General features: G+C 41.4%; 2 protein-coding genes across 8 annotated transcripts in view; both read right to left on the reverse strand.

Annotated features, from left to right (window-relative positions):
* Positions 1-9,681, reverse strand: part of kif13a (kinesin family member 13A) — a 48,453-nt gene extending 38,772 nt beyond the window's left edge. For 5 of the 7 annotated variants that reach the window (XM_050046952.1, XM_050046954.1, XM_050046953.1 and 2 more), the window contains exons 1-2: positions 9,315-9,680; positions 8,993-9,083 (exon numbers count right to left, since the gene is read on the reverse strand). In XM_050046952.1, coding sequence (XP_049902909.1) covers positions 8,993-9,083; positions 9,315-9,369 — 146 coding nt within the window. In that variant the 5' untranslated portion in view covers positions 9,370-9,680. Of the gene's footprint in view, positions 1-8,992; positions 9,084-9,314 lie in introns of all 7 variants that reach the window. The other 2 variants (XM_050046951.1, XM_050046957.1) reach the window with 2 other exon arrangements.
* A 1,651-nt stretch (positions 9,682-11,332) lies between these two features.
* Positions 11,333-13,070, reverse strand: LOC126391936 (E3 ubiquitin-protein ligase NHLRC1-like). Its single transcript, XM_050046966.1, has one exon. The coding sequence runs from the start codon at positions 12,772-12,774 to the stop codon at positions 11,530-11,532; it is 1,245 nt and encodes a 414-aa protein (XP_049902923.1). The 5' UTR covers positions 12,775-13,070; the 3' UTR covers positions 11,333-11,529.
* Positions 13,071-13,497: the final 427 nt, after the last annotated feature.

The raw sequence follows: 13,497 nt of genomic DNA on the forward strand, positions 1-13,497 counted from the left end.
GCGGTCTCCCTGGTAAAAGTCTTGTGTTTGTTTGACCCGTCCACCTACCCTGACCTCCTACCTACGAAGACTTTGTCGCTCTTAATAATACATTACCTGACCTCTGTCTTTGCTCCCGTCATAATTACTATGACCACTTGAGGTTGCCGCCTTACAATAAACAAAAACATGGGTCACAATCAAGCAGCAACCTCCAGGTCTGAAAAATTAAGCCAATGCCTTAAGTGCCAAAAACTGCAGTTTTTTAGATGGCCACTTGAGACTGCCACCAAAACAGAGTCAATCCTCGTAAACCACAATGTTAAAATACACAACTTAACAGCAGAAATAAACATGTTTACAGCCTCTATAGTTAATATGCCCTTCATGACAACTGTATAACGGGTGAAATTTATCCCACCCCTTTACATTTGATTATCACTTGAAGTTACGCATATTTTGGGGCAGGGACACTTGTAAGGGTCAGATCCACCACTCCCTCCTCCACAGCCCCACCCTCTTGTCCTTGTTCTTCTTACTGCCTGCCCTGGTGCACAGATCTGGTTTTATTTTTTGTATTTAAAAAAAGGGTAATTTGAACAAGTATTCAAAAAAACCAGAAGTTTCTTGGGTGGAGCAGATTACAACTCAGCTAATACCTGAAAAAGACACAGCTTTTTGTACTGTAAGGGGTCACACTAAAAGCACAAAGTACTTGTAACTACACCTGTCAGATAAATGTGGTGGAGTACACTGAACAATATTTCCCTCTGGACTGTTGTGGAGTAAAACAAAAGGGTAGAATAAAGTGAAAATACCCACATAAAGTAAAAGTACCTCAAATACTGTAATGTACTTAAGAACAGTGCTTGAGTAGATGTACTTTGTTACATTCCTCCGTTGGGCTTGGATAGTTAAGTTTATTAGAAACAAATGAGTCCTTGGGTCATTGTTCTAAATCCTAAAATTAGCTGCCTATGAAAATATTTGGGGTGGCTGGGGGATATCACTCATTAGGTCATCAACATAACTCCAGAATGTTTCTGTAACTTGGCAACGGCTGTTGCTAAGCAACGGTGGTAAACATGGAGGCGAGACAACCTACCAGCCTCATGAGTCAAAGTTCCAATATGAGAGCCAAGCTCAGGATGTCAAAAACAGCCTTAATGAACAGCACTGCCATCAGCAGCGCACATGATGCTTCTGTGTGGGACTGTCGGAGTTTCCATAACAAACGTTAACAACACAACATATGATGCGAGCAGGGTCTAATTTAATCCTCTCCGGCATTTCTGACACCACTGTGACAAGGCAGGGTCAGAAGGCTGTGTGTGTGTTAAAACACAGCGAGGGATACTGACCACATCTGCTCTAAAGCCTTAAATCTGGTTAGTTTCAAAGGCAACAAACAAACCAGAGAGAAGTGAAGTTCATCAATTTGTTCAATATGGTACGGCCTCCTCTGCAGGGAAATAAAGTGACACATTTACTACCGGGACACACCTCCTTTGACCCTGTCTGCCTGCTAGACGTCACTTAAGTGAATGCATGCGCCATGTGGCCACTAAGAACAATAGACAACAAAAGCCAGAGTAAGCTCATGAAGTGTAAAACATTTCACAAAAGTCGTTCACTGCAAAGATGCCAGATAGATGTTTCCAGTAATTATGTGCTTGAACATAATTACATCTAATGAGTGGAGTACTTCTTTCCAGATAGGGACGAGTTAAAAACTTGTTTTTTAGGCTTTTTGTAAATGTCGCCTGGCTCCACTTCCCCTGACTGAGACTGAAAGTGAGTCCACAGTAAACGTAGCCCACCATGACATTAAATTCATGTAAACACAACAAGCCGGCTTCAAAACTTCAAACAGGCCTCATCTGAGAGAATCATGCGAGAAGAAAAACCAGAATCGTTATGGAAAAAAAAAATGTCCGAGAGTGGATTTTCACATAGGCTGCTCTCAGAATGAGTGGCCACATCTGAGATTAATGAGACACAGGCTTGACAAAGAGGGAGGACGCCATCTTTTCTCAATTCCGGATCAAGATGTAAACAATGTCCCACCCTCTAAACAAACAGCGAATGGTCCTCCAGGGAGTGCAATCGTTTTATCAGCGACACACAGCACTTTCTCCCAATAGCACGCATGAATAAAGCCTTACAGAGAAAAGTTGAGCTGATATTTTAAGCCAACTCACTCTGAGAACAACGTCTTACTGAATGGAAAGGTTGATTACTGGCACATAGGGAGCAAAATGGAAAGACAAAGGGAACATTCCTGAGGGCAGCTATTAGACAAGGCAGCATTGTAATTCAGCAAAAGGCTCGTTTTGGAAAGCATGATGACACTTGGTCATATGTGACCTGAGAGGAAATGCTATCAGCATCCAAACCTTTAAAAACATGGGAGACTGTCATGACTACTCAACACCTTACACAGATTTGACATCTGTGTATCAGAAGGGTTAGCAAACAGACAGCGAGCATCAGAGGCTCACTGTAAAGGTCTTGACAAAACACATGCCGACCACATTAGGCTGGTCTGTGACAGTCACCAGGGAAAGACTGAAGAGGAGAGTGCAAGCAACTTTAAAAGAACAGTTCATTATTTCGGCAAACATGCTAACTTTTTTTCTGGTGGAGAGTTACAAGACAAGATATATCTGCACATATCTGTACAGCTAAAATGAAGCTACAGCCAGCAACTGGTTAGCTTAGCTTATCAGAAATACTATAAACATCAGCCAACAGCAACTCTTGTTCTGTTCAAAGGTGACAAAATTTACCTTCCAGCACCTCGAAAGCTCACTGACATGTTTAGGCACTGTCTATATGTATACAAAAAAAAATTTAACAGATGTTTCCCTTTACGTTTTGGCCTCTCGTCCACACACAAATTGAGTTTTTGGTCACTAAAACAGATTTTTTTTTTTTTTTAGAACGTCCTCTAAAGTGCAGATTAAAAAAAAACAAAAAAACTCCATTTACTTTGTGTCTGTGTGGACATGTAAAACAGTGTTAAGGAAAGCCGTCATCTCCTCAATTTGTGCATGTCCATTGTTGCTTTGTATGATTAGCATGCGTTAGGGCTAACAACAACAATGGTGGATTACCAGTTTGTTTCCGTTTTGTTAGTGCTGCTTGGTCCAATAACTCCATTACACTCAGTGCTGCTGCACAACATCAATCCACCTCAGTGTCCGCAATTTAAAGCCCGGCAGCGGTTTTGGATCAGACCCAGTCAAACTAATAGATGGTGGGACAATTTTGAGAGTGTTGATGAGGACTGTAACCAAAACTTTGGTATGTCCAGAGCATCACTCGTATCTTTGACTCAGCTCATAAATCCTCACATCAACGGTGAAGTAACGTTGATGAGATCTCCAGTAGGTGATTTAAAAAAGGTGTAGAAAAATTCCTGCACACTGTCTGACACCCAAAAATAATGATTTTGATGCTGCTGAATGTTTTGGTAACTAGGCCTTCATCATGCAAAAACCTGATGAAGGTTTAGTTACCAAAATGTTGCTGCAGCATTAAAATCAAAAGACTGTGTGCCAGAGTTTTTGTACAAGTTGTGTTCAGCTCATCCTTCTTCTACGCACCTGTTTGGAAATGGATGTGTGAAGTATTCCTTTGTTCTGAGTTTTGAAAAGGTAACATTAGTGTGCACACTTTACAACTTTTGTACCAAGGCAAGACTCCTGAAGACGGCTAACAAAAGTGTTTGGAGTCGTTTTTGCATTGTTGTCTGGATGGACACATTTTGTAAAACGAAAATTCTGTCAACTGTAAGTAACTGTAACTGTAAATAAAACTTTTCAAAAGTGTCTGTATATGTGGAGACAGAGCCTTAATTTGTACAACAGTGTAACAACGCCAATTTGTCGTTTTAAGGGGGATGTGTGCTGGACTGTTCCTTAGCTGGGAGCATAGCTTCTTGGTTGCCTAGCAACTGTACAAAGCCAAAAAATAGTTTGGCCCATACATACCCCCTGTAAAACAGTAAATTGTAGTTGTTAAACTTTTTTTGTTGGGATTAAACCCATAATTTTGTTAGATTTGGACAGAGGCTGGCTAGCTGTTTCCCTTGTTTTCAGTCTTTATGCTAAGCTAAGCTAACCAAACTAGCCGCTGCTGGCTGTAGCCTCACATTTACCATACAGATATGAGAGTGGTATCAATCCTCTCGTCTAACTGTCCGACAAGAAGCAAGTGAGCGTATTTTCCAAAATGTCAAAACATTTCTTTGAAACTGCATTTTCAGTTGTGAGAAAAAATACATGGAGGACCTGAGCACACAAATATCTCTGAACATAAAAAACAAATAAAATATTTGTATGCATTAATTTAAAGATAAGAAGTACAGTACAACTCAGTGATATCCAAGTGAGCACTACAACTCAGTCAAGTGGAGATAAACCCAGTTGAGCATTAGTGATAAGGAAGAGATTACAGCGGAAATTACTTGCTTGGTTACAGACATTATCAGATAAAGACACACTTCCACTGATCATCTTGAAATGCTGGACTGCAGAGCAGCAGTGGTATGTAAATAACAACACACAAGCTGAATGCATGTCTTTAAAAACTACATGTTGTAGTCAGCTGCAGTGAAAGGAATATAAAAGACTTTATGGTGACATAAACCAGACTCCTGCCTGCCTCTCTAAAAAGTTGTGTGGTAAGCTTTTGGCTTTTAACACAACTTTGTGTATTTAGACTGAAACATGCAGAAAAGAGGGGTTTACACGAAAAGGATTTTCCAACACTTGATGGCCCTGTATTCAATTGTTGCACGCTGATGGACATGCTGGGGCATGATAGATGTAATACGGCCCCATTGTGTGAGTGGAAGGGTATTTTCTTGTCATGATGCTCCACCACTCAATCCCTTTGCAGACAGCAGCCTCAGGTATTTCCCTGCCTCTCCACCCCCACCTCCATTGTGTCTAAACCCCAAAGGAGAGCAGACTGGCGCGTGAAAACAAAACTACTTTCCCAGATTCCCATTTCAAATGTGCCATTCGTGCCAACTCAACAAGCAGATGAAAGATTAAACTTGGGAAACTTAACCTGTCGCCCTGAAGTCACAATCCATGTTTCATTTGCCCACCACTGAGGTTACTGTTCATTTCTCAGGGAAATAGGAGAGGGGGGCTGTGGGTCACGAGTGTTGCCATAATGCTCGGCGGTGCAAAGAATGCGGCTTAGCCATCAAAGGAAATCCCTTATATTTCTTCAAATTCTTTAGGTGACTTACATGTTTTTGTGCGCTGTGTGGTCTCTGTAAAACCTGATTAAAATTCAGACACAATCTGGAAAGTTTTGTCTCACTGATTATCCAACATGAAAGTGGCTCCAAGTTCACCCCACCAGAGCCTTAATTTATGTATATCATCAGACTGAAGTCATACTTTAGGTACTGAGGAAAACTATTAGGGCGAAAAGACTGAAACCAAACAAGGTTATGACTTCTTTACTTTGTTAAATCCTGTATTTCAAAATCAACAGCCTAAGAATAAAAATAAAAATATCTATTAAAGCCGTCTCCTCCCTGAGGCTGTGCCTGAGTGTTCCCATGAGAGGGGAAAAGTTCCCATGATCTCGGCCCTGCAGCCATATTTGGCATGCTAATACCCACTAAATCTGACACACAGGAACAGGTGTCTTTGAAACAAGGCAACGACTTCGTGATCAGGGTATCCCCCTTCTGCGGCTCCGCGAGAAGCCGAGAGGAAAATTATATGGTTTAAGAAAACCGTGGCAGCCTAAACACAGAGACCCAAAACACATACACACACACACACACACACACACACACAGCCCTGAAATGTTAACAAGTAATTATATGCCACTATAGAAAAGAAATGTGACATAATAAAACCAAAATGAAGTTAATTCACTCAACAGCTACATAATGTACCAGCTTAAAGGAAAATTTCATCATTTGTATATCAATAAGTCATGTTGGGTTACCTATCATTTATCCAGTCGTACACTCAGTGCTTCCCTAACATATTCATTTTCACCAAAAAACCTAAGTGTTGAAGTCTGGCTTTGAAGAGAGCATAGATAAGATTCACTTTCAGTTCACTTTTAGATAGTTAGGTTTTAGGGAAAGTCATTGGGAACTATGAACTAGCTACAGGAAAACTATATCAAAACATCTGTTTACAACAAGCGGCCAACTCTGGGGCTGAAAAATGAAGGCAACACAGAAGTGCCAAAAACTGCAGTTCTTTAAACGGCCCCTTGAGGCTGGCTCCGGAAGCCAATCAGTCCCCTGTAGACATCCATGTTAAAATGCCCGACTTTACAGCAGAAATGAACAGTATGTTTACAGCCTGGGACAAAAAACAGTTTTGACCTCTAAAGTTAATTTCCTGTTCATAACTGTTGGGGGGTGAATTCTTATATAACTCACCTGTTTACATTTGTTTAAAACTTAAAGTTACAATAAATTAAGGGCGGGCTGCTTTGAGTGACAGGCTGTCTGCCGATAGTAACCTTGGGTTCTCAGTCAGATCCACCCCTCACTCCTCAACAGAAAATCCAAGATGGCAGCAGATGTAATGCCGAACTCCGGAAGTCAAAACAGTAGTCCAAAAACCAAAGGGTGACATCATGATAGCTACGTCCTTTACTTTAACAGTCTAGGGCAGTGGTCCCCAGCTGGTGGTTTGCACACTTTATTTTTAGGTAAAGTAAATTTCCAGCACAGAGCTTTTATTTTGAAGTACCGTTTCCTGCTGTAGAGTGAGTGACGAACCGACAGCTGCTTGACAGAGACAGCAAACTAGCTCAATGACATGGCCAAACTGGGATTTACAAACACTCACACAACCTGTGCAATGTTATCCAAGTCTCATTTATGTAGTCATATGCTAAGTTCTTCCCAAATACATGCATTGTCATTAAAAAATTACAACATAAAACACTTCTGACTGCAAGTAGCACACCTTGAGCATGTGCATGAGCTTGTTCTGACATTTTTTAAATCATAATATTTTAGCAAAAATGTATGTGTTTAGGAAGTACTGAGCATGCGATAAATCAATATGTTCAACATTTCCCGTGGAGGTATGCAAGAAAAACAAAGTTTTCTTTACGAATTCAAGGTAGCACAGCATGACCTATTGATTTATAAATAGCCATTTTGTGGGCTAAGTATTCCTTTAAGATCTACGAGTAGTAAAACTGCTCAAATGATGAAAAATAGGTTTGGCAGACTAAACGAATGACCTTGTATAAATCCAGATCTCAGTCCACAAAAGGAGTCTCTGTCTGACTGATAGGACATCTACATCAGATATGGAAACTTCCCCTGAATGTGAAATGTGTTTGTGTCTCACTCGACAACATAGCAACAGGTAGCAGTGGAAAGATCCAGCATCAGATCCAAATACTAATCACTTAACTGAGAGAATACTTCAGATGGAGTCACTCTGAATCTCTGTACGCTTATTGTCGTTCCTCTGACCTCTCACCCAGGACAGCTTTGTGTTTTGCTGTTATGTATCCCGGTTCTAACATATGTTAGCTTTGAGCGTGATATGTTTAATTGCCTGGAACGCCGCCATTGTGTGGCAATCTCTGTTGCTGATAATTGCCTTAAATACAGGTTAATGTGTGGACTGGAGCTGCTGGGGGAGCAAGCTCATTACCATTTAGTGCTGACTGTTGGTTCCATGGAGCAGCAGAGAGAGCGTTAACAAGACTGGATGTGGGCCATGAGAAAAGCCTTGACTGTGGCGTGTATTTGCCTCGTATGACTTTATGTTTCGCAGTCACGTTGTGGACTTTTACTGTAGCCGGAAGGCTTGTTGACACTATTTAAAAATGATAAATCAAAGGGGAAAAACAAAACAAATGGTCTTTATTTTTTTCTAATTGAGTATCCTATTAGATTTTATTTGCGCCTGTGGATAATCAGGTCAGCTGTCTAATCATGTGTGACCCCAACAGCAGAGGAAAGCGAACGAACCAAGCGCAAAATTGCAGAAAACAACCTCAACAATGGGTGAAAATATCTCCGACTGTCGCTAACAGGCATGGCATTTCAATGACTTCCCAAGCATACAGCCATCATTAGCCTACATGTTGTGGGAGCCCCACATTACAACGTGAAAGCATGTCAGATCATAAGCCAGCATCAAACTGCAGCTTTTTTTTTCTGCTGACCTTCCACTGCAGGCGGAGTGAAACATTAGAGGATGCTTAGCTTTTTCCTTTTGTCGCAGCTTTTCTCCACCTTTTCACCTGATAGAAGGGTGCATCATCCTGCCATTTCCTTAAAGACACAGTGTGGTCTAACACCAACTTTAAACGCTACATAGGTTAAATTAGTTCTGATTGTGGCGATGCCCTGAGGCTCGACATTAATCCGTTCAGTCTAACAGGCGTCTTCACGTGTCAAACACACTCCACCACCTCTTCCCCTGCCTGGCCTTGAAGCTCTACACAGATATGAAATACACGAGGGTAATATTATGATGCTGGGGTGATTAGTATTGGAAAGTTCACATGAATTACATAACATAATATCATGTTGCAAGCAGGTGGGTGACAGACATCATGTCTGCCCCAGCAGCAGTAGCATTCCTGTTTGTTTACTGCATTTGTTTACTGGCATTTATGTAAAGAAATGGCTCGAAGTGCACATTTTGCAAGTTTAATCATCTTCACAGTGAATCAGGATCATGTGTGCAGCGTCTAATGCTCTGGTGTATTTTCAGACATTTGAGCTCAGTGGATAGATATGCTAACCTTGGATGTTACTGTATTACAACCAGGGTGGGAGAAGGTTATAACAGTGAGAGTGCAGTCTGCATTTTTCTGCTGTTTCACTTACAAACACCCAGAGCCCCCATATGTGTGCTGCAAACACTTTCACTGCACCCAAACTAGCCGCAGCAATGCAAAAGATGACTTGAAGATCACCATAGGCTGTAATGCAGTGTCTGTATACTCATTTGGAAACATTTGGCAGTGTCTCAGCTTTGTTTACCTGTTGTCTCCTTTCGCATTTGAGGGTGGAGGGTGCAGGACTGTTTGGTTGTCCTCCATATCCACGACACATTTTGTATTCAGCTCAATTTCTGTGGAGAGAAGTTAGTTGGGGGAAAGTAAAGCAGAATGCGGGGGTGTGAAAAAGTAAAAATGCTCGCTTCTTTCACCGTGTTATAACCAGACTCAAGTCTGACTTGAGGCTCATAACTCGAGCTGAAAGCAGCAATGGCGAAGAAATCCAAACTTTATGATAATGTGGCATGAATCCGAGGAGACAGACGTGAGAGACAGCAAAAGAAAAATCGTGGTTTAACACTTACCCCTGCGGTTCATGGGCCGGACTCTCACTGCAACTTTTACCTTTGAATCCGACATTTTTGTCCACTTTTCGCTCCCACCCTGTCTATGCGCTGAGCTATCAATGTATAGTCTGTGAATCCCCGACAAGAAGCCCTCGGATTTCTGCCAGCAAAAAGGCAGCAGACTCTAGTTAAACAAGCCCAAAAGAGTCCAGACCTCGAGGAGAAGACATGGGAATATGTTCATTTTTTTCCTTTATATCCATCCGGGTTCGCTTTTTGTGCAAATCCAGCTCTCAGCTCCAGCCCCAGACAGCATCCCCACCGCCATCTTCCACTGGGAGCACGACTGCTATCCTCAGGCAGACTGGAGACGGCTGTGCCAAAGAGGGGGAAAGGATTTACGCACCGCGCCGCTTATCGGGGGGAAAGCAGAGGACGAGAAATGTGAGGCTGTGTGACAAGTTGATTCACATGCAGCCGCAATAAGCAGCGTTTAAAAACAGTCTGCAGGTCACAATTAAGAGCTGAGGCTTTATTAATAAGGAAGTTTAAATAAGCTTATGTTTATCTCTCTGTCTGACACACTGATACTAAGTGAATTGTTTTATCTTTTATTTATCTCTTAATAAACAACACGAGATTAATAAGAATGATAAATCAATATTAAACACTTGTATTATGTAGCAGCAGGGCCGTAGCCAGATTTTTAAAATACTGAGGGCAGGAGTGTCCCCCAAACCACCTCAACACAGATCTTATCATTTTAACACAACCACATTTATAATAATAACATTTTTTGTATTTATTTATTTATTATTTTCCTTTTGTCTCCACCCAAATTGTATCAACATTTGAATTTCTGTTGGGGTTTTTTTTTTAAATTTATTATCTTACACTTAGCTTGTATGTTTATAGGGCTATTACTCATACCCCCTAAAAAAATAATTAAATATAATTTTAACACAACTACAAAGAATCTTTTTTTTAAATTATCACAAAATGTAGGAATTTATTAATAATTATCATTATTTATTATTATTATCATTATTATAATTATTATTTTCCTTTTTTCTCCACCCAAATTGGGTATTTTATTTTAAATTATCTTACACTTGGCTTGTATGTTTATAAGGTTTTTACTCATACCCCCTAAAAAATAATAAAAGATCTTTGAGGACCTTTAAAAATGTGTTGCCAATTTTTTAGAAATCCTGAGGGCAGGAATGTCCCCCAAACCACCTTCAGCACAGATCATATCATTTTCACCCAACCACAAAAAAATATTTTTAAAAAAGATTGTAATATCACAAAAATTTAGAAATGTATTATTATTATTATTATTTTTGTTGTTGTTGTTATTATTTTTGTTATATGTTTTGATTTTTTCTTCACCCAACCTGTATCCAATTTTAAACTTGTTTCCGTTTTCACTTTTCTTACACTTAGCTTGTATGTTTATAAGGTTATTACTCATACCCCCTAAAAATAATCAAACTAACTAATTACCTTATTAGCCCACACCTCTTCAACTGTTTAGTTATTCATTTTTTTTTCTCTGTCATAATTATACTGTGATTGTATTCAGTGTTTTACTTAATTTATTTTCCCTTTGACTCTGACAGAAAATTTCTTTATGATGAACTGCAAACTGAAAAGAAAATAAGCTGTATATATGAAAACAGACTTGAAAAAATAAAGTACAAAAAAATAAAAAAGCTACTTAAAGATCTTTGAGGACCTTCTAAAATCCATCATACGTAACTGTGGAATGATAAAAAAAGAAAAGACATGACCTCAGTATCTGCTGCATAGATAGTGTGGCTTGAGAAAGTAGGTTATTTCTATTTGTTTGACCCCTCATCACAGGTTCACGGTCTTGTGACATATTGTGAGCAGTTCAACCAAGAGTGATTTTTTCTTTTCATTTGAAGGATTTTGTGGCTCCATAAGGTGAAAGTAAAGTATTTCACAAGAAAACAGCAACATAAGAAATAGACAGTTTATGTATCATATATTTTTTCTTTTATTATCCCTTTAATCGTTGCACAACTGTCGTAAATGTGCATATAAACTGATTTCAGCATGACTAAACATACAGAGGCCTATATCACTGGTTTTATTATATTCACATTTGTCATTTATATGTAAGACTTGACACAAATAATACTGCTAGGTCATCAGATCACTTTATATGATAAGTTTTCAGTTTCCTGTAGGCCTGATTGCACATGAGCTATATGATGGGTCCAGCATCAGAATTAGTGGAATATATCTTCACTGTGTGGTCTCCACTGTCCAGAATGACAAGCGTGTTTTTCAATGACACCAGTCCAGCTGGGCGGACGAGGTGGTCTCCCACAAGTGGGGTCAGGGCTGGGCCACTCTGGAGCTTCCCCAAACTCCAAATCATCCCCTGATTGGAGTCGATCACTATCAGATCTCCATCTCTGTCAAAGGCCACGCTTGACATGTTGAGCCTCACTGTGGACTGCAGGGTGAGGCTGAAGCTGTCTGTCTGATAAAGGGAGTGGAAGTCTTTTGTAAATACTCTCAGCCTCGTGTGATGGAGCTTCCCTGGTGGATATGTGTCATCAGATAAATGCTCCATCACAGCAGTGTTTTCAGTCACCAAACAGCAAGCCACTGCTTTTGGACGCTGCAGGTCTGTAATGGCTGTTTGATGCTTCAGAGTGACACCCTGAGCATAGCCAACTTTTACCTGGGACAGAGTGCCGGCCTGGACGTCTGAGACCAGGATGTGCCCACAGCTGTCCGTGTCCACACCCCACGGCATCTGGAGAGAGTCTTTGACTGTCAACACGTGGTTCCCCCTGGAGGTGAAAACCTTCACAGCTTTATCCCCTGCATCAGTCACCACCACATGACCACAGGGAGTCACTGCCACATCCACTGGGAAACAGACCTCCCCACTGGCTCGTCCTCTTCGCCCAAAACTGTGCAGCTTCCTGCCCTGGGGATTGAACACCACCACCCTGTTCTCTCCATCATGCACCACCACAATTGTCCCTGAGGAACCAAAAACAGCTAGCCCAGTGGGGTTGATAAGAGTCCCCCACCCTCCAAAAGTTGTGCAGAGGTGCAGAGCTGTGGAAGTCAGACCTGCAGCCAAGCCAAGGCCTGTCTTTGCGCTGTGAGGGGGAGCAAGAGATGTGTGACTCTGGGACAACAGCAGCTCCTGCAGGTCACTAAGAGCCTGGCAGTGGGAGGTGCTGTCAACGCTGCACAGCTGTCGACAGAACGGGCACTCCAGCTTCCTCAGGAGAGGGTGGGACAGAGCTTTGATGCATTCCAGACAGAGTACATGGCCACAGGAAAGGTTCTGTGGTCTGTGCTCCCTATGCTCAGTGCTGAACTTCTCAAAGCAGACTTTACACTCCAGCAAGTTGACCTGGATCTCCCTCAGAATCCCCTCAGGACTCAGGCTGCCATGACGCCGGGAACCAAAGCTCTTCTCCATGGCTGAAATATCCTGATGTCCGCTGAAACCTGCTGAGACTGAACTGTCAGCTGATGCTGATGCAGGCTGCAGGAGGTCCAGGAAACCAAAAATGAAAGGCTGGTGCTTTAAATGAGATGGAGAGAATGATGAAGAGAGAGCACTGCAACATTCTTGTCTACACACTCATGTCCTGTGCTTTAGGCCCAAAGGGTCACGTGACATTTTGCACAGCACTGAGGCTCTCTGCTGCCCTCCTTTGGAAACCAGCTTAGACACATGTTGGAGAGGTTTAGTGTTCAGTTTGTGTAATGTTTTGAATGCAGAAAGCAGAAAAATCCTTGTTTCTAATGCATATTAAGTTTTATAATATATGAATATGTGGCTGGATTCAAATTTAGGATCTCCAAGAGCTGTTACACATTGTTAGTGTGCCTGAATACTCACTTTGGGATGACAGCTGCTGTTAACCTTTTAATTCAGCGCTCAAAGTTGTAGATATACCTCTGCTACTACTGATCATGCTCTAGACTATACAACATTCCTTGCTGTGTTTTCAAAGGGGAACCTCAACTGTACCTTCAAAAACATGTTGTTATAGGTCAGCACGAGGCAGCTATTTCAGTCTCTGAGTTTCATGGCTTGCAGACAGAGTGAAATCTGATCCGAGACGGGCAGCGCTCGAGTCAGCCAATCCGGCACTGCTCTGCTGCAGCAGAGTGCTCTTCAGGGGTCGAGCAAGGT

This window comes from Epinephelus moara, chromosome 6 (genome assembly GCF_006386435.1).
Source record: "Epinephelus moara isolate mb chromosome 6, YSFRI_EMoa_1.0, whole genome shotgun sequence".
NCBI classification, from domain to species: domain Eukaryota; kingdom Metazoa; phylum Chordata; class Actinopteri; order Perciformes; family Serranidae; genus Epinephelus; species Epinephelus moara.

What these genes read in the sequence shown, in the direction of transcription:
- LOC126391936 (XM_050046966.1), bottom strand. Translation starts at nt 12,774, where the DNA reads ATGGAGAAGAGCTTTGGTTCCCGGCGTCATGGCAGCCTGAGTCCTGAG.